Raw genomic sequence first — 21684 nt, 5'->3', positions numbered from 1 at the left:
GTAAAAATGTGCTTGAGTCTTTGCCAGCCTTTCCCTTTCTTCTACAAATTTACTTCATGAATTATGATAATTCATTGCAGTATTTCACTTCCCACTTCCACTACGAGCCTATGTGAAACTGACTTTACCCATGTTTTCACATCCAAGTTGCAGCTATCCCAGTGCACAGCATCTGGGGGGGAGGTTCTATCAAAAGGTACAATGTCGTGGCTAAGGGATGGACTAAATTGAGATTTTGTGAACAGAAATTCAGATCAGAATTTCAAGGAGGTATTGTATGGGGATGGAGAAATACCTGCTGCTGCTGCCACCTGCAGCTACCTGCAGCTACCTGCAGCTCACTGAAGCCATGGGTAAAGTGGTGAGGTGAGTCATAGTGGCTGCCACTTCTTTAGCTGTTAATCTAAGTTTGAATTAGGCCTGGGGCAGCAGTATTGGCGTCGCAGATCTTGCGCTGCCTGAGAGGACTGCTTATAGGTTGAAGCCTTTTCTGTGCAGGATAAGCACAGAAAAGAATGGGGTCTGCTCATTTTGCACAGCCAAATCCAGAGATCTTTTTGCATAGCCCAGTATTGGGCTACAGATGGCATTACGCCTGGTATTGCAACAGTACACATATCTCAGAATAAGGGCTGCACAGAAACTCTGATGTGGAGAGTGACTGTAAAGAAAGAGCCATGTCTTTTTGAAAATCCATCTCCAGTGGAATGTGGATTTCTATGTGGATATGTGGTAATGATGCTGAACCTATTCATGTTTCCCTCAGCAACAGTGTGATGAAGGTTAGGGCGGAAAAGGGGTGCAGCAGGTAAAGCACAATTATGTTGTCATCTGTACTACATAGAAAGCTTTAGTGTCAAATTACTTAGTATGCCCCCTTTTCCCAAAAATGGTTTGAAAATAGACCCTCATTACATTGTTGTGGCCATAATCTGGTAGTTTAAATTCATTTGCCTTTTATCAGATTTGACAATTGGGTTTGTGTACTTTTTCTGGCCTTCATTACCTGGTATTCCTCTACATGAAAAAATGTCTAGGGCTTGCCAGGTCATTTCATGATGACAGGACGCCTCTTTTTCAGTCCTGGACTTTCATATAACTCTGTGCATTCTGGTAGTTATAGTCTTGGCATGCTTTAATGAGCCAATTGCACCAGCACACCCAATGATTTGGAAAAGAAAAGCCAGGTCTGGAAAACTGCTGATGTCCTGTCAATTACTACTACATTTCCCAGATGATTTTGCTCCTGGAGAGACTGATCTGAGCATTCGAGCCCGGGAGGCTGTACTCTATGATTCAGGCAATATCTGCCCATGGAGAGGATGCACTCAGCAGTCAAGTGCACACTTATTCATGGCACGAATGTACAGGACATTTGAGGCTGTACCTAACCATAATGAGCCTGTGAAGGAAGGGATTATGTGCCTGTATTTTAGCTCTTAATGTGTTTATGAAGCTGCTAGGGGGGCTTCTGTCTTCTGGATCATTATGGGCGTTTCCTTTCCTGGACTTGCATGTGATCACCTAATGCATTCTGTCTGTTGTAGTTTTACTTTGCTTACATTTAACTAATTCGACTAGCACACTTGAAAGCAATGAATGTAGGTGAAAAGTTCAGGACTGGAGACAGTGTTCATAATGACCTGGAGTACGGTGGTCATACTACAGGCTTCACGTGGCATATGCATCAAAATCTGACATTATGAGACTATACACAGGGTGTGTTGGGTGTGCGTGGGCATATGATTGTTATGCTTGGCTATTTAAGGGTAATATGGACATTTGGGCATGCTTGTGCATTTGAGTCTCTAATTGCCTACACTTTTGTTAGCCTATGATGTTTGTACCTATGTAAATGACAGCTGCACTCATGACAGTACACTAGTTAATATGTAGTTTGTAACAACACTAGACAGTATTCTGCTTTAGTGGTGCATTTTTGATTTTATTAATCTTGCACTTGTTATTTTTACTTCAATAATGACACTTACTATGACACATTTTTAACATGAGGTCATCGGGATCAAAGGTCATGTGATGCCACTTCCAGACTTGTGATGCACAAATGATGCCACTTCCACTACCCTACCATTATGCTGAATTGCCGTCCAGGTGGAAGTCTCTGATTTTTTAAAATTATAATTTAAAATTGTACTTTATAATTTAAACTAATATGTTCAAATTAACTAATCTTTTAATAGACATGACATTTGATGAGTTAATGTGCTCTTAAGTTTTATTTTAAAAGTTCTATTTTAAAATGACTTTGTAAAATTGATTTACATTTATATTTCCCATTAAAATAGTTTTAATACCGTTTTTCAAAGATTAGTACATTTTAATCATGTTACCTATACTTTCCAGTAGAGAGCTCACCACCATCTTGTTAGAGGCCTCCACCTACATTTGTAAAGTTACTAGGAGTAACTTTACTCTTGTAAATCCTGTTCTAGGACGCTTGTTTACCTGATTTGAGGAGTTAAAACGTGTATGTTTACACCGGGATGTAAATCTAAACTTGGACGTTTTGACACCTAGGTGTAACAGTAAATACACACATGACTTATATATATATTATATATATGTAATATATATTTAGAGAGATATTCATATATACATATATATGTATGTAATGTATGTATATATATATATATATATATATATATGCAATTAGGTCCCTATGTGTTTAACATGGTTAGTCATCCAATGAAAGCAATGCCTTTCTGCTCTCTACCAAAGGCCTGTGTACTTGAATCACATGGTGTGGTTTTCTTCCCTATGAGTTTCCCAAGCAAGAATCCACAAATGTGTCACTTCTATATATTCAATATAAAATGCATGCTACAATTCGAGCCTGGCCTGCTTGCAAGGCTGACAAAAGGTTTTATCCCTATGATGATTTTATAGTTAAGGGTGTTTGGGAAAAACAGAAGTATTACCTATTCTACATTTCAAAAACGTCTAGTTCTTTCTGTTTTGCAAGACCTGGTTTCTAGCTTTGCACATTTGTCCCAAATCGTCATGCTAAGTTTCCTGAAACATGTGTAGATCAATATATATTAATAATGATCCACCTAAAAAAGGGATAATGTGCTTTAAGAGATAGAAAAAACATTCTGTGTGAAAAGCTCTGAATTTGAAGATTTGACAAATATATTTGTTCATATCACTGATAAAAGAAGTTCTATGAATTGAAGAAGCACCTTTTTATGGTCTGATTTGACAGAGCAACTGTCACCAGACAACTATGTTATAATCACCAGGAGTGGGGCTTTGTCTCCACCTACATGTTAGGAGCCAGGAGTACATGTTTTGATTGGGCAGAAGTTGTGTGCGTCCACAGAAAAACGTGCTTGCTCTTCACACAGCTGTGATCCTTCCGTTTATTTATCCAGCTGCCTGAATTTGAACTTTCGGGGGCACACATATGACATTGTAATGCTGTTAAAGTGTTTTAGATGACTAGATACTTTATGGTGCTTTTCACTGGCCGCAGAACAGATGGAAGGGGGCAGTGATTAACCTAAATGGATTTTTAGGTCTGATTTGACAGTGTAACTGCCACCTGACCTTTTAGCCTACACCAATATTATTCTACAGTTCTTTGGTTCCACACAAATATCCATTCCCATGCTATGTACCTGTTGTAAAGCTTCACATTACCATACAACATTCTTTTACAGTCAGACCTGTTGGCATTGCCAATGCTTGTCTTTCTACTCTGCCAACTTTCAAATGAGACAAACTCCTTTTACTGCTCTCATCACCATGCAATGCTGAAAAAACTTAATAAAATTGACTGTTATATTTTTGAGGTTTGATTTCTAATGCCATAATTTGTGGAAAATGTTTTAGCATTGCTTGCTAAAAGTGTCATAGAATGAGCGCTGGTGCCAAAGCTGCACTACATCTGTGCCACAAGGGGCATAGCTTCAGGGTGGATATTTGGGGTGTGACACCCCCCCAAATAAATGCATTCTTGACTTGGTAGTTGGGTCTTGAGACCTTGAGTTGGGTTTGTTATGTCTGTGTCAGTTTTTCTTTTCATCCTGATAACACTAAGAGGTTTTAACTTGTTCATTTTTTGAATCAGAAATGTAAATATATTTAAGGCCAGATTTACAAAAATGTTGTGTGAGGGCTGCGTCACTTTTTTGACATTGCTCTTTCAGACACAGCCCTAATTCCAAATCCTTTTTTTATTTGCAAGACCACGTAAATATCAATTTGCGTAGCTTGGTAGGACAAAGTAACGCCACACAGTGCATTGCGATGCCTTGCATTGCTTTACGTCAGGAAGGTATTCTCTGGGGTTGCATGGATGCTCCCATGTATCCACCCATGGATTTTGATGCTAACTCATATTTACAAAGAGTTGTAGACATGGGTTTGCACCAAAATGGTGTACCTGCCTGAGGCTGACGTAACAAGGAGAAATATCTTTATTTCTTCTAGTTATTTCCTCTTTGTATGTGTGCTACAAAGAGGAAACATTCTAGGATAAAAGTTTTTGTGCAGAAAGGCACACCTTCCTGCACAAAACTATGCAGACAGTAAAGCAGACACCCTTAAAATACATTGCATGGGTGTCTTCATTGGCGCTAGGCAGCCCAAAGTGCCTCAGTGAGTGCTTGGAGAGAGCAGAACTGCATGATTTCTCTGAAGATAGAGGGCAGTTCTGAGCTCTTCAGGTGACGCAACACAGCACAACAGCTTTGCTTGCTGCACTCCAATGTACCACTTCTTTCTAAATATGCCCATTTCTGCACAAACTAACATGCAGACAGCATTGCAGGTGCAACACATCTGTTAATGGGGGTTATTAACCCCTTCTGTGCCCATGACGAGCTGGACTCATCATGGGCCGCGGTTGCGCTGTGCCCATGACGAGTCCAGCTCGTCATGAACCCCACCCGCTAATGCAACGAGTGGCACAGGGCGGGGAAAGCGCGTGGCACTGAAGGGGTTAATCACATCCTCAGTGCCCTGTCCCATAGGGTGAGGACACGCATCCTGAATGGGTTGTCACATAAAAAACTCAACTAACTAGACATACTATTCATTAGATCTCTGCTGTATGCTTGTTGCACTATGGTAATTGCACCTTGATGCTGCAAACATAGTGCCAATGTTTGTCCCGATGCTAATGGCACCCTACACAGAGAATGGTACTGCCACGTTTTTGATGTGAAAATACCACTTCACTCTCAATATGTGGCATGCGAAAAGCATGGACACAGTACACCACCTGGTCCTACTCTAAATGAGGGCCTACTCGGGTCTTATCCCACATGCGCACTCTCAGGCTAAGCGTGTCGAAGACCGTTCCCTACTGACTGCAGGCGACATAATCTTGTTACTCCCTAGTGGTGTAGGATTTGATTTTAATCATTTCTTTTTGGCCTCCTACTTTCACAGGACTTATGTGGGCATAATTCATGTGATACCCTGGGAATGGCAGACATTGGAACCATATGCTCACCGGAACGCAGCTGCGCAGTGATTGAAGACGACGGCCTCCATGCTGCTTTCACAGTCGCTCATGAAATCGGTATGCTCCATCTTTTCTGTTCCTTTGCCAAATCAAACACTTGTAACAGCTGCACTTGTAACAGAAATACTGCTCAATTAAAGCCAGGTTTGCTAGCTGCAGATAAACGCTCAGAGATTACTAACTCCTAGATGGCCACAGGATGTATGCGGCAAGGTAGGACAAAATTATGTGGCATAATGCAGCACATTTTGAGATAGTATTATTTCATTATTTTGTCAATTTGACAGAGGTTCACACTGTCTGAGCAAAGGTTTCACCCAATTAGTACTCGATCAACACCATACACAGCAATAAACAATTCAGAGGTGACCAGCCAACCTTTGCAAAGGGCCTTCCATTGCGTGGTAACACGTATCACGGTTATTTTAGTAACTTTTGATCCATTTGAGCTAGAAGCACATTTTTTGTCTTTATTAAAATCTGCAGACTATGCAGAAGATGGTGAATTATGCGGCAAATGCGGCAGATCTATACCCATGCAGAAAACGTCACGGCTGACGAATTCCATGACTACGGGTTTCCTAATCATGGCCAATAATGATATTAGTGAGGTGGGGAAGCGCTCCTTTAACTCCATCTGATATGAGAGTGACTGCTTCCGTCTAAATAATGACAATGCAGAAAACCTGTAGTGAAGTTCTTGTGGAGTATTTACGCTTGTTCCCTGGAATGTACACTACAAAATAAGAGTGGTGAAAGGTTATCATGAATCTCTTTGATATTTTAGTTCTTGATAGCTACTTGCATGGTGCATGTTCAAAAGTGGACTAAATTACACATGAGTAGTGCATGTGTAATTAGCAGAATCCTGAATCTATTCAATATTATTGACAAATATCTCAATTTATGTTTGTTTAGTGTCATTTACCTCAAAATACTCACTCCTCAACTGTGTACATCTAATTTCAGAAGTAAAAGTAAGCAAGATTAATAGAACACTAAACCTATTAAGGATACCTAATTTATTTGGTTTTAATTAAACATCGACATCTTGAAACAAAACAAGCAAAACTTAATAGGTCCAAATTATTTGTCCAGTAATTCTATCTGTAGTTGAAACTAATCCCCATTGTTGGCCCCACTATGTAAACCACTCAGTACATACTAACTTCATCTGGGAGCAGTAGGAGAGCCTAATAGAGCGGGCGCATCCCATCCAAAGCAACTTCAGTAACACCTCAACTCCTGTTCTTGGCAACATATCTGGGATTCCTGATAAACTCTTCCTCAGGCAGCGCTGATTAGTCCTGCTTTGGCAGTTGTGAGAGTTACATAGAGTTTCAGCCTAGTACTTATTGATTATATTTTCAGTGGAGCTTTACAGGATACATTTTTCCACATTTGAAAAAAGTATACAAGACCTGTTCATGTGAAATTCCCATTCAGTGTGTCATTCAGGCTAGTTATTAAATTACAACTAAAGTACATGTCAAGGAGATTCCGAAGCTGGCTTAAGCAGTGGCAGCTACTGTTTGAAAAATAGGGTGGGGCGCGATAACGCCAAACTCACCATGTAGCGTGAGAGCAGCTTCAGGATTGGTGAGAGCAGGCTAACCCAACGTTCATTTTGAGGCAGGGGGCCTGTGCCAGCACTCTGGGCCTACAGTGCGCATGTTGGGCTGACTGTAGGAAGCCAGTCGGCCAACCTGACACAGGCACTGAGCGGTGTAGCAGTAATCCTGCAATGGAAGGATTCAGTCCACCCCTGCCTCATGCTCACGCTGTACACAGCACAAGCTGGTGGCATAATAAAATGAAATTATTATGCCATTTTATTAATGTGTGTTTGCCTGCTGCACTCGCAGCAAGCGGGGCGATGCTACTTCTCTCTTGTGGAGGACCCGCTGCTGTGATTACGGATATCATGTCATCGTGGAGAGGAATGATACTAAGGACAGGCTCTTTTGTGGTTGTGAATAGCATGAAAGAACCCTTATAACACCTTGCAGAGGCTCTGAAGTCTATCAGGCAACCAACACAGAAAAGTATTTGTAGGATAAAGTGGTCACTTTAGCTTGTTTATCTATCCCAGACTTCCATCCTAATCCGTTCAAACTGCTACACAAGGGCATATGTTCACCTTAAACCGTCATCAGCATACCTATAAAAATGGAATCTAAAGGACTGGAAAATGAAAACCCATGTCCACATAAATGCTGATCAAAAGTGATGGCAATTCTGATCCATAAAGAGTCACCAAGAGACAGCATGAGAGCAGTATACATAAGTGGAAAAAGAGGTAGCCTAATACTGAATATGAACGGGTACAATAAAATCAATGGAAGCATAAGAGAAACAACAATTAGGAGGTGGTGTATTGTAGTCCATTGAAAACATCAACAGTCCTGTTTGGATGTTCTTCATTTTGGAAGATAAGTCATGGATTCAAGCCATTGCCCTCATTATACTTGTTCAAGATTGTTTTTAGAGATACCTAGCAAAAAGGTGACAAAAATACTGAAAGTATCTATCATAGGCTATTTTAATAAAGTCCCCAAAATTTTCAATGCCAATGCAACAGTATCTTGCACCGTAACCTTGCTGCATCTTGGAACCGATGCATCTCTTGGGCTGCATGACACATATTTGACTCAGATCCATGCAATTCCCCAGAAACCAATATTTAAGGTACTCTGTTTAGTGGGCCTAACTGGATCCCTGTAGCTAGTCCGTGGTTCATGGTGGTTGGCCTGAGCTTGTTACTGTGTCCTGGTCCAGTGTGATTAGATAACCACAGATGACGCTCTCTGCCTTCGTGGCGCTATTTTCTCTAAAACTTTAAAACTCAATATCTTTGGTTCTACTAATTAATTTTTGTTGATTTGGTCTTGTTTTATTTATTAAAAATCACTATTTTTCTAATCCTGTTGTTGGCTGCTTTTTTAGGGTGTTTTTTCTGTTTTACAGTTTGAATTTTTGACCAAATACTTTTCACATTACCTCTGAGTTAAGCCTGAGTGCTTTGTGCCAAGCTACCAGAGGGTTGAGCACAGGTAAATTTAGGGTCTGCTTGTGACCTAACCCTGAGAAGAATTGTGGTTGTTGCTATAGAAACGTTTCACCCACATCAAACAGTAGCTGCATTTCTTATACTGGTGAGGACTGAACTTGTGTTTGTGTAGTGCCGTTCAGTAATTTGTGTACACTGCCACCCCCACACAAATAATCTAAGAGCAATTTGAGTAAATTCTCCAAAATTGGCCTTTTTGATTGTTTGAAAAAAACTCTCTGTCTTTTGTGCTTGAAATTACCTCTTCAAGCATGGAATTTGAGCTGGCAATCAAGGAGTCCTAGCAAACACAATAAGATGATGGACGTAGTGGTGAAACCTTTCAGACACTCACCCCCATACACAGATCTGGGTTGAATCCATCATGGTTCTTCTGCTCGCTAAGCCACCTCAGTATGGACCCAGCCATATGCAAATCAGTCTTGAAACAAGCATCCTGGGACCTGCTTTGAGGTATCACATAGATACATACAGCCAGACCTTCAGAAAACGGTGGTTTATGCATTAGTCTTGTCAAGGCTTGACTACTGCAACGGCCTTCTGATAGGTATAAATTAAGCACTTCTTGTGAAATTACAGGTTTTACAGAATTCTGCTGCCCGTTTCCTCTTTGGTATCCCAAAATATTCCTCGGCCAAGCTGGACCTCAAAGCTCTACATTGGCTTCCAGTGAAAAAGGGGACTAATTTTAAGGCCCTCTGCATTGTCTTTAAGGCAATGCATAATCAGGGACCTGCTTATCTGATTGACCATTTCTGCTGGTTCACCCCAAACAGAAATTTGAGATCCTCCTCACATATGTTAGTGGAGGTTCCCAAACCTCGTCTATCAAGCTGGGGTGGTAAAAGCTTCTTAAACATCACAACCAGACTTTGGAATGGTCTGCCTTACAAACTTAAAAACTCGTCGGACTTGATGTCTTTTAGGAAGGGCCTGAAGATTTGTTTTTTTTACCGCTTAAGTTCTGAAATTTCAAGCTCTAGCCTTTAATTTAACCTCAGTGATGGCCTGATGTTGGGTGACTAAGCACCTAGACGTCCCAGGGTATTAGCTGCGCTATATAAATAAATAACTAAATAAATAAAATAACCAGGTTAGCTTGATTCCAGTGGCAAAGTGAGCAAGGGACCCACATCTGCGCATACCCTAGCCACTTAGTGCGAACATAGTAACACAAAGGACTAAGGGTATGCTAATTAAATTGTGGCCACGTAAGGATCCACTGTGGCATCAAAGAGTCCTATTCACGACTTATAGGAACTCCTCCAACCCCAGATGCTTCAATTATCAAAGCTGAAGAATAAATCTGGAAGTTGCTCGCATGACTCTCCGATGAACTCAGCCACAATTTAATTTCTTTTGGAACAGCTGCCAAGTATTTTTGGCTCTGTGCAATTTCCACCTGACATTGTGTCATCTAAGATTGCACAAATTTATCATGCTGGTTGCTCTCAGCAAATTGTCCTCTGTCTTGATGATGACCTAATGAATTATTAAGGACAAAATGTAGTTGACACCATCCTTTGGCAAAAATTAAAGAGGAAGCATATATTGCATTTATGTTCCTTCTATTTGATGGACTTGCTTTGTGCATTTTTCCCTCTGCCATTGTTCTTTTGTTTACACTGTAAAGTGTATTTTGTAATCATTGTTTTTGTGTAAACCTGTGAGCACCATTTCTGCATTATATGTTGGAGTTTTGAATCAAATTCTTTCTTATTAATATTTTGTAATAAAAAACTATTTTTCTAACAATTGTTATGGATACCTTTTCATGTTTAATTTCCTCCTTTTTCGCCCTGTGTCTAAATCCAATTGTTTTATTCATGTGAAGTGTCAGTCTGTGTGTTTTTCCCAATTAAATTCCACGAGCCACTGTAGCTGGGTAGTTAACAGTTGACAGCAAACTGACTGACCCCAGGAAGCTTGCTGAAGAGGCGGACTTCTGGGTCAGTACCAGAGTGTCCAAGAAGGTACCTGGAAGTACCCCAAGAAGGGTGGTTCAGGTTCCTGCAGCAGAATGGGGGGTGGGGGGGGGGGCGTTAATGATGACCCAGACAATCCCCAGAGTAAAGAGGGAAGGAAATGGTTCCCATGCCCCATATGATAAACAGGGAGATGGTTCGGGTGAGTTTTGGACCAGGGACCCTCATTTCCAACCACATTGCTTTGAGTGATCCAAGAAGGGGCACAAGCAGGGAGTCTCTGTCTGTTCAAACAAACTACCCACTGGTGGGAACCCTACCAGGGTGGCCAATATGGTCTTAGGGGTAAGTAGTCCCCAAGAGCAGGTCATCAACCATGCCATGATCTCTCTTAGTTGGGAGATAGACTCAGGTGGTCGGTTTGTGATCCCAGAGGGTGGAAGTAGTCGCTTCCACCAGCTGTAAGTGAATGGGATCCCTCACACTGATCTGATGGACACAGGGGCTAGCCAGACCAAGATAGTGGAAAGGCTAGTTTCCCAGATCAGTACACCAGCCAGGTTTGTAGGGTCACTAGGCTCATGGGCAGGACTTTGTCCACCCTATGGCATCCCTGGAGTGGGGTGGCGAGGTGACCCAGATTGAACTAGCCCCAGTGTCAGGAGAACTGAGAGGGGCATCCGCCCATGGTACGCTGACAGCCCAGTTATCTGGGGATACCACGCCCAAGCGGAGGGCACTGGAGTCCAGATGTAGGGCCAGGGTGAGGGAGGACTCACCCCTGTCCCCTGTTCAGCCTCAGGGTACAGACCCTGGACTGACTGGCTGGATGACGCTGGACTCCGCATCGCAGCCTCGCAGCTCCTCATACCTGACGCATCACCCCTGACAGAGTGACGCATCCCTGACTTTGGACTGAGCATCGCAAGCACTTGTTGCTGGGATTCTCAATGCAGACAGAACAGGACCCCACACCGTAGCCTCGCTACATCTCAGAACCAAAGCATTGCTTCAGCTGCGCGATGCATCTTTGACTTATATCCATGCAATGCTACGCAAACCAGGATTTAAGGCACTCTGTTCAGCAGGCCTAACTGGGTCCCTGCAGCCATCTGCACTCCATTGCGGTCAGCCTGAACTTGAACAGTCTGACCAAATGTCCACAGTAGGCGCTTTACGCCTTTTGGAGTTCAATATCTCCGGTTCTACTAATTGGATGTGCATTGTTTCAATCTTTTTTATTTATTCAAAATCAAGTCATTTTTTTATCCTGTTGTGGGCTCTTTTTGTGGTGTGGTTTCACTGTTTTACTGTTTGCAGTATTGCACAAATACTTTAAACATTGCCTCTAACTTAAGACTGACTTCTCTTTGCCAAGCTACCCGAGGGTTGTGCACAGGTTAATTTAGGGCCCGCTTTTGACTTCATCCTGAGAAGAATTGTGGTTGCTGCTTGAGATGTGTTTCACCCCCCTCAACCAGTAGTTCCTGTTCTTACACTTAGCATGCCATTTTCAGTGCACCGAATCACTCTCTAATGGTAGTATCAGCGTGCTATTTTTCCACTTCCTGAAAATGCCCAAATACCGTTTTTACTAAATACCTAATTTTTTCCTTGCTCTATGAGCAGTATCAGTTCTCCAATCAGAACACATCATCCCTAATATATCAGCTTGCTATTTTCATACATTAGTTTTGTCCCCAAATATTATATTGTATTGTAATTGCATTCAGCTTGTCACAGAAATGCTAATTTGGCCCCCTAATTATGTTCTTCCATTTTTAGGAAATACTTAAAGGCCAGTTGTTACCGTCATGTTCCCAGGTATCCTGAACTTTGGTTAGCCAATGTCAGCTTGTTCCCAGGTATCCCACATATGCCACTCAATTCCATAATGGGCCTAGCTAGACAAGATCTATTAGATAGCAGTAAATCTCGTGTTCCTAGGTACACCTCATATGCAAGTCATTGTAAATAGCTCTTCTTTTCCCATAGGCAGATCAAGGTACGTAGATATGGAGTTAGGAATAGTGGGGGAGATTCACAAAAGCATTTATGATTAAGGGAATCAGCACTTAAGGAGTACTCTTTTCTGTACTTTTACACTGTGCTTAATTTGTAACACAATTAGTGCTGGTGCCCAGAGCACTGCTTAAAAGACAGTGGTCTGTGCTATTATCCTCCTCAGTCCTCTTTAATCCACTGCCAGACACTCACTGCCCCTGTATCTCACTCTTGCAAGCTCTTGCTTTCTATATTGTTGACTTTTTCCCATCTTCTCTTCCCTCTTCTTTCCTGTTTGTGTGTGTTACCTCTCTGTTGCTCCCGAGGAATGTTTGATAAGAATAAATAAGTGCTGGTGGGCCGCACTGGTGAACACCTTCTCAAGTTAAGCACTGCTTTTACATACCATGGTGAATTACCCCTGAAACAACCAACTCCCTATTAGTGCAAAGAGGAAATTTCTATTATTGTTAAGTGTATATGAATAATCCCCAAGCTATATCAATTGTATTTCAATTTTAGATGTTTTGGGGCCAATTCACTAAGATAGATAGGAGCATGTAAAAGAGAACTACAGGAGTATTACTTTACATAGCCAAAATACCTTTGTGACTAGGTCTCAAGAAATGAAATAAGAAAAAACATCATTATTGTTAAATGTTGCTGTTTGAAGAACGTTACTTCTATTATACTGTGCGGATCACTGAAAAGCCATTGTTATTGACACACATCTACCACAAGCTTATTCAGCAGAATTATTGTTTTCAATGGGTATATGATCACCATGATGGCCACATAGTATCAGTGATCACCTCCTACAAATATTAGCTCCATCAAATGTAAGTGTTGCGATTTAACATTAAGTCACACTTAAATTTCTTCTACCTCACCCTGCCAAATCATCAGATGTTCTCTTTCCAAACTGTCAAGATCACTGACCAAAACAAATATAACCTTGAACTCTGTCTGTGCAACCCGGAAGTATTTTCTTTGGTTGCTACTCAACTCTTGGGCTCCTTTCACAACTCTCTGCCTCATCCTCAAACACATTCCAACAAATGCATCATATTGCTTAGCATGAAAACAAATTATTACATTCTAGCACTCTCTCAGCACATCCATTCTATTCCTGTTCCATATTCCTTGAGCATGCTTGAGATAAAGAAGCTTTGACAAAGCCAACAGGTCTCACCTATAACAGATTGCGCTATTCCCGTTCTCAATGTTTTCTTTCTTCAATTTCTCGCACATTCATCATTCATGAACGGATGGCAATCATGTACTTTTTTTTAATTAAAGAAAACCTATTCCAAGATGGCCACTGATTTACAGTCATGCATTATGATGCATGCGCATACTCGTGCCATTGTATATGCATTGTTATATGTTTGTGTGAATGTGTCATACCCCAGTCAGTTATTTTTAATTTACCATTCTAACATAGCAAATGGTCATGTTAGAATATAAAATTAAAATGTTTCGTAACATACAAAAATATGTATATTCTAAGCAGCTTGCAACACTTTGCAGCTGCTGGGCTATAGTAAAATAAATAAGTGAATACATTTAAAATTATTAATTAACACTGGAACTCGCGGGAAGAAGTATAGGGGTATATCAAAAAGAAGGGGGAAAGAGAGGTTTTTAACGGTTAGGTTCACCCTCCCATTGTATGTATAATTAAATAAATAATCTGAGTCGTCAGATTATGAGAACCTAACCAAAGGGTGTGAGGAAAGCACTTGTTTCCTGAAAAACCCAGGCAAAAGAAAGAAAGGGCAATTCCTTTCTTTAGTCCCCTCACTCACCAGGGTTTCCCCACGGTGACATGCTTCATCATTGGGGTCCTCTCAGTCCTCTACGGGCTGAGGCGTGCTGCGACTTGCGGATTTACGTAGGAGCACTGAACAAGACTATGTGTGGTGCAAGTGTTGTGGTGTGGAGTGGTTTAAAGTGAGTTAAAATAATTAACTAGTGGGCCAATCTAATTTTATTGTTGCTCCTAGCTAATTAATTAAAAAAGTGGGTAATGTGCTAGAGATAACTACTATAATGGGTAAGTGTACCTAGCATCCGTTGTCGACTAGTTTCAAGCTTCCCAAGCTCTTCATCAGGACTACACTGGGACCAGCCCAGTGTGAATACCACTCCTAGAAGACCTAAATTGGTGCATGAAATAAGTGAAAAAAACGAAAAACGCTGTGCAAATTTAGCATGCGTTACTCAAAATACATACGTAATGTACGTCTCATGGAATTATTTTAAAAGGCAAAACTGTGCCTCATGGTCGACTGAGGGGGGGTTGGACACTCGTACACTTGTACTCGTCAGGCCACCTGCCGGAAACACCTACTAGTGCACTGCCTCGCCGACCGCATACTGACTGGATGCGAGCCGGGGCACCCGGCTCGCATCCAGTCAGTATGCGGTCGGCGAGGCAGTGCACTAGTAGGTGTTTCCGGCGGGTGGCCTGACGAGTACAAGTGTACGAGTGTCCAACCCCCCCTCAGTCGACCATGAGGCACAGTTTTGCCTTTTAAAATAATTCCATGAGACGTACATTACGTATGTATTTTGAGTAACGCATGCTAAATTTGCACAGCGTTTTTCGTTTTTTTCACTTATTTCATGCACCAATTTAGGTCTTCTAGGAGTGGTATTCACACTGGGCTGGTCCCAGTGTAGTCCTGATGAAGAGCTTGGGAAGCTTGAAACTAGTCGACAACGGATGCTAGGTACACTTACCCATTATAGTAGTTATCTCTAGCACATTACCCACTTTTTTAATTAATTAGCTAGGAGCAACAATAAAATTAGATTGGCCCACTAGTTAATTATTTTAACTCACTTTAAACCACTCCACACCACAACACTTGCACCACACATAGTCTTGTTCAGTGCTCCTACGTAAATCCGCAAGTCGCAGCACGCCTCAGCCCGTAGAGGACTGAGAGGACCCCAATGATGAAGCATGTCACCGTGGGGAAACCCTGGTGAGTGAGGGGACTAAAGAAAGGAATTGCCCTTTCTTTCTTTTGCCTGGGTTTTTCAGGAAACAAGTGCTTTCCTCACACCCTTTGGTTAGGTTCTCATAATCTGACGACTCAGATTATTTATTTAATTATAAGAAGTATAGGGAGCATTAGGAAGAAGTGTGTGTAACACACGATGAGGGAATTGAGTAACCCAACAGCAGTTTTCTGCTTTCAGACCCATATAAAAAACTAAATAAAAATGTTTTTTTTTAAACATTGACAAGGGGGGCATGGTGGAGAGTGTGGCATAGAGCATCTGGGATGTGTGGGCACATAAGAGAAAGAAGGAAATAGGGGAATGAAGCAAAGAAACAGCTGCATTTCCCCAAAAAAGAGTCCCCCTCAACTATGCAGTGGAAGGATACAACTCATCCAATCAGAACATTTTGAGACCAAATTCACCTTGGCGGGACAGTCTCAAAGATAGGGAGCTCAGCCAGGGAATCAAGGGCAGGCCCTGAGACAGAAAACAAAACAAACCAGCCATGAGCAAGGGGCTGACCCAAAGCCCAATATAAGTATGCTATGGATCGGAAACAATAGATCATTGTAAGCTGTCTGAGTTGACACATAAGAAGAGACATATTTTTCTCAATTAAAAATGAATACATTTTGAACATTCTCACAGTTAATATTTGCATCAAGAATAAACACCTAATCCTTGTAAAGAACCCATCATTCAAGAATCCTATGTCCATCCTTTAAAGTACAAATTACTTTGAGGCAAATGTGTCTCATATTTATGGAGGTGTTTTCTCTGTCCATTCATTTATTTAATGTTGCATTTAATTAAACTTGCGTTAATTCAGTGTCTCATCATTAAGGAACTTGTTGAAGATTACAATAATTATTTTATAAGTTCTAATTATAAAATTAACCATTGCAACACAAATGAGACCAACAAAGCAGCAACAACATATTTCTTGCAACTACTGCTCTGTTTGTTTTCTGCTAGTGTTTTGTCTCTAATACAATTGTGTTAATACTGATCATGTTTTGTCTGTTGAAAATGATTCCATCTTTTATTAATTTCTATGATGAATGGAATAATATACTGCCCATGGCATAACGTCAGAAACTTCAATAAATGAACAAATCAGAAATCTCAAAATCCTGTTCACAAAATGTGTAGACACTTTAAAATTAATTTCCCAGGTCTTTAGAAGTGGAAAGCAGAGAACATTAATTTATATATTACATAGAAATTATTAACAAAACAATATACAACAAAGTACACCAAGTTTCAAATATCTCCTGACCATCTACAAATTGATGGAAAGGGTGCTCTGGTGCATCTGTATATAGTGATGCCGGGTCTGTCTACAGAAAGGTGAAAGTAAATGGCCTCCTAATTTCCATTAGGGGCAAACTGTCTCTTTACCTAGACAGGCAAACGTGCTTGCTCTAGCTAGTAGATGCTTGAAAAGTAGGGTTCAATCAACCTACATGTTCCTGACCAGGCCACGTTTAAGATATGCTGTTGACGTGTAGGAAATTGCATGATACAGTCTTTGGAGGGCTAGAAAATGTAGAGATGATCAGGGGGACGGGTTAGAAGGATGGTCCAGCAGCGAGTAAAGGGCCACACGTGTGTGGTGTTTTCCTTGAAGGAACAGAAGATAGAAAGGACCTTTGCTCATCCCGTGTGAGAGTGTATGTGGGTGACACCAGGGTTTCTCTGGGGACCTTTTCATTTATGGGGCACCCAAGAATTCATGGGTCTCGATACAATTGAAAATATCGGTGCTCAATCACTCTTTAAGGACAGGGAACAGTCACCACATCAAATCAGCAACCTGCAGTTGTTCCTTCAGCATAGGAATGTGCATTCTAGAAGGCAGATTGTATTCATTTGCCATGGCATGATATGCTGCCTTTTTCTAATCCAAAGATGAACTGTTTCATGGTATTTACAGTTAAAAAGGTACTTCTATTCTTCTTATGATGAACTATTGGTATATATTTTTCTTAATCATTGCAGGGAAATAGCAAAAATTCTGTCAATTAGAAGAAAGTTAAACTTCATGAACCTTCTGGCTTCTCTTAACTAAATTATGCAGCAGACTCATTATTCTCATTAAAAATGCATTGTTTTTTTGCCAAAGTAATGAGCGAAAGGTTTCTTTGTCGGTGTCACTCAGCAGAAGGGAGGATAATTATGATTTATGGAGAAGCAGGCTCTGATCTATAAATAAGTATCAGAAGCACATTCTTTTCCCTCCTGTTCCCTTTTCTTTCAGACTTCCATATGCAAGTTGCTTTCCTTTCCTTCATTTTTCTGGTGTGTTCCTAATAGGCCTCTGTCAGCATCTCTTTGCGTGCACACTGCAAAGGCTTGTTTGCAGATGTTAGGCATCCAGATTGGCAATTTGCATGTGTGACACCTTCATCTACAAGCAGAACTAACTTAACAGCTCTCTTCACGTGCTTTTCTAAAATGCATTCCAAACATCTGTTCCTAAAACCGCAGGTTCTGGATCCAACATTAACACATACCTTTCAAGAGCAAAGGGAAGTGCTTAGCACGAATCCCCTGGGGTGGGTGAGACATGGGACAGAGGGGGCCGGGTCTGCCCTCTCCAAACATAAACACGACCTGCACGAAGATTGCTCGCTAATGCCAGTTAACATTTTTACTGAAAATTCTTGGCCAGCTCATGAATCTTTTTATTAAACTGTTAGGCTGAAAGCGTTCCACCTGCTACACACGCGTGTGTTTAAAAATAACTGGGTTTCTGGAGCCAGGCCAACTTGCAACGGATCCTGTGGCCTGCAAAGGTACAATGTCAACAAAACAACTTGATTTGGAATAATTTAACTCCCTCTTAAACGTGTCTAAGTTTCCTTTTCTCTAATTCCCGTTTCTGCCCGGTGTAACTGGAAGCCGAGAGCTTCCTCCGTTGCAGCTGGGAAAATGATTATGAAGCAGAAGTGGGGCCGATCTCAAATCAAAGCGAAATGTTCAGCCAAGAAGGTTTAGGAAGCGTCCCAGACACAACAAGGAACTTTGCTTTAGCTGATGCTGCGGTTTGGGGGTTTTCTGTACTTTTGCTGATCTCAGTGCAACCGTGCCACCCTGGACGGTAGAATAAACAGTCCCTTATTTTCAGAAGCAGTCACGCATCCTGTGACCTTTCCGACGCAGGATGTCAGGCACACCGGAGTGGAAGGTCAAGGGCGCTGCGAGCTAGCTGGGAGTGAGAAGCGACAACTCGGCACTTTCTGCCCCTGTAGCAGGATGTCGTGTGCAGCTGCACTTGGAGGCACTTTCCTTTCATCTTTAGGGGGCTGACCGGTAGTTGCCATGGGACCCTTGCATCATCACTTTGCTTCTGGGAACCTTCCTGTGATTGTGGCTTCCTGCAGGCTGCAGTGGGTGTGACATTCTCTTGAAGTCCTTCTGTTTCACCTACCACGAAAAGAGCACCAACCCCAGAATGTTGTGGGATCTTACCCTACAGAGACTCTGTACCCCATAATGAGTGGCATAACGAAACTTGAGGGCTCCCCCCTGCACAGTTCACGGAGGGGGACCCCCACATTCCAGACTCGGGAGCTTTACGGGTAGGGGCCCCACTGGCAGTGCATCCTTTATGAGTTATGGCCTTTTTACTCTTTACATGTCAAATTGCACATTGTGAGGCAAAGGAGCCCATCTACAGTTACCACCAAAGCACACCATATACTTTGCGCATAGTTTGTGAGAAATTACCTGGATAGGTACCCGACTACTCATAATGTATGACCTTATGTGTGAGCAAAAATGTGTGCATATCTATAGCAACACAACATGTCCTAGCCATATCTTTCCCTATTCTCTAAAGTTTCTTAGATTTATCCACTTGCAAAAGCCCACATCCAAGGTGGACCTTTCAGCAGCCCTAAATAGATTTCCACAGTGTCAGCTGTCAGAGAGGATTTTGCACATATGTACATAAAAACTAAAGTGCATCTAGCCCTTTGTATTGCATCTTTCGAAACATCCCTCCTTGCTAAATCCTGTGATTGTTTGTTGCTGCGCTCAACCTACTATGAAATTACCCTATTGCAGGGCAATGCCTTCAAATTGTAATCCTTAATTTGTCAAGCTGAAATGTGTTAGTGATAGGAGGCTTGTCATATTGTTGAGCTGGCCATATAGAAGCACATGGTGAACTGTAAGGAAAAGGAAGCATATTGAATACTATAACTTTTCAATAATTTTGCTGTGTTGCTAAATTACTTTTTGTTAGACAATCTTAAGGACTGCGCATAGTTCTAACCTAGTTAAATTGGTTAGCTTCCTTCATGCAACAGTCCTGTTACAAATTGCTTCTAGTAGAGGAAAGTAATTTGACCTCGGTTGCTATGATCAATTACCTGCCTCGCTTAGCCAATTGCCTATCACCCCTTGCTAGATGACAGTGTACCATAGATGAGTTATCGCGTTATTCCACGGTGACAATGTAATTAGACGCTGCTGCCTCAGAGCGTCATTTGTGCTCATTCAATCTTTACCAAAGGTCAGGCTCGTGGAATACTGGAAGTACAGAAGGTGTGAGCAGGGTTATTGTCAGCTATTGTGGAGTGAAATACAAGACAAATTATTGGGCATGGTGAAGACCTCGAGCAGGTCTAAAAAAGGCTCATCGATTACTTGGTCAGTTTAAAAATCTATTTCTATGGCAATTTACATTACTAAACTGTACCGCTTGTACCATTTCCCCTTCCCTCTGCATGTTTTCTCCAAGTTGGTTAGACAGTGACGTTTATGGACAGATTTAAATTCAAATGGTACTAATCTACCAAGGAAACAATAAGTAAGTGCATTCATGTATTAACAACAAGAAACCTGTGTCACTAGATCAGAAACAAATGTGGTTTCTGTATAATATATTTGATTTGCAAAGCTGCAAGTGTCTGATTATTCACCAACGACAAAGCATTTCAATATGCTTGACGAGAGCATGGGTGTAGCTACCATTGGTGCAGCAGGTGGAGTGGCACCGGGACCCAGAGCCCTGAGGGGCCCAATGAAACCCAATAATTGCTGTATTTTTCTACCCCAACAACAGTCAAAGAAGCCATGTTACTTGTAAGCACCAGGGCCCATTGAATCCTTGCTACGCTACTGGCCAAAAAGAGTCACTGAAATAAGGCTGGTAAATGATATCGGAAGTGATCTAAAGGTCGTCTTGCTGAGTTTGACTAAATGAGTAATGTTAAATTTGGGAACAGCTACTTTTTCCATTTCTTATAGGACTTAGAAACAGCAGAGATGCGCATGAAGTGCTATGTGAAAATTCACAATATAATATTGTTGTCTTTTCACAAAGGATTATTAAGGCTATTACTGACTTTTGCGAGTATCACAAAAATGTTATTACTTTTTACCTGCATCATTAACAGATACAAATCGCACCACTTAATAGGGACACAACTTTTGTTAAAAGAGTCTCTAAGTGCTGAGAGAAAATATTTAGATTCATTTTACTCTGGTAACTTTGGAAGGTCAGTGGGTATAGGGTTTTAAGACATTGCTGACTAACCTCTCTATCCCTTGTTCGAAGCAAAATTTCCAAATTCTGGAATTTGCAAATTGACTTTAAGGTCAGGTGTGTAGGAACCACGGTACACAGACATTCAAGCAGGCAAATTTAAAAGTACAATATTGGACAATGCATTGGATACGTATTATGTTTTGAACCTCAACCATAACTGGTTATGGTAAGAATATACTTGCAAATAAAGAGCCGGATTTAGATCTTGGTGGGACTCTCATTATCCCTCTGTGGCAGAGTATCTAAGTACTCCACCAATCTGACGGTATCCCGACCACCGTATTTAGGTGTGTGCTGACTGAACCGCTGTCCACATCGAAAGACTGTTTCCCGAGGCGACGGGCTCCTCTTTTGGTTAATAGTACTCCATTGCTGTCAGGTCAACAGGCTTTCGCCGAGCCTATTTATATGTCCCCATTGTGCTGCTGTTGTCCTAGCAGCGGTTAACTGATGGAGTGAGTCCATTGTGAAGTAGAGACTGGTACGTATTACTGATTTATGTGTCAATACACCACATATGTGTTGTGTTTTCTTCTAAAATATATGTAGGTAATGTGTTTTACCCCTTTTCTTACATATTACTTAGCACACAAACAACACACACACCATTGAATGC

At 41.4% G+C, this 21684-nt stretch overlaps 1 protein-coding gene and 1 long non-coding RNA gene across 2 annotated transcripts in view; both read left to right on the top strand.

Moving 5' to 3' along the window:
* Window positions 1-21684, top strand: part of ADAMTS5 (ADAM metallopeptidase with thrombospondin type 1 motif 5) — a 100345-nt gene that overhangs the window by 23230 nt on the left and 55431 nt on the right. The window contains exon 2 of the mRNA XM_085623082.1: window positions 5419-5551. Within this exon, the coding sequence (XP_085479208.1) occupies window positions 5419-5551 (133 nt within the window). The remainder of the gene's footprint in view (window positions 1-5418; window positions 5552-21684) is intronic.
* Window positions 13102-16737, top strand: LOC146805780 (uncharacterized). Its single transcript, XR_014967507.1, has 3 exons — window positions 13102-14105; window positions 15630-16234; window positions 16388-16737. It is a non-coding gene; the product is annotated as an uncharacterized LOC146805780 (long non-coding RNA).

The sequence above is a fragment of the Triturus cristatus genome, chromosome 8, assembly GCF_964204655.1.
Source record: "Triturus cristatus chromosome 8, aTriCri1.1, whole genome shotgun sequence".
Classification (NCBI taxonomy): domain Eukaryota; kingdom Metazoa; phylum Chordata; class Amphibia; order Caudata; family Salamandridae; genus Triturus; species Triturus cristatus.
Note: the sequence above shows the minus strand (reverse complement) of the source record. Positions and strands in the feature narration are given on the sequence as shown.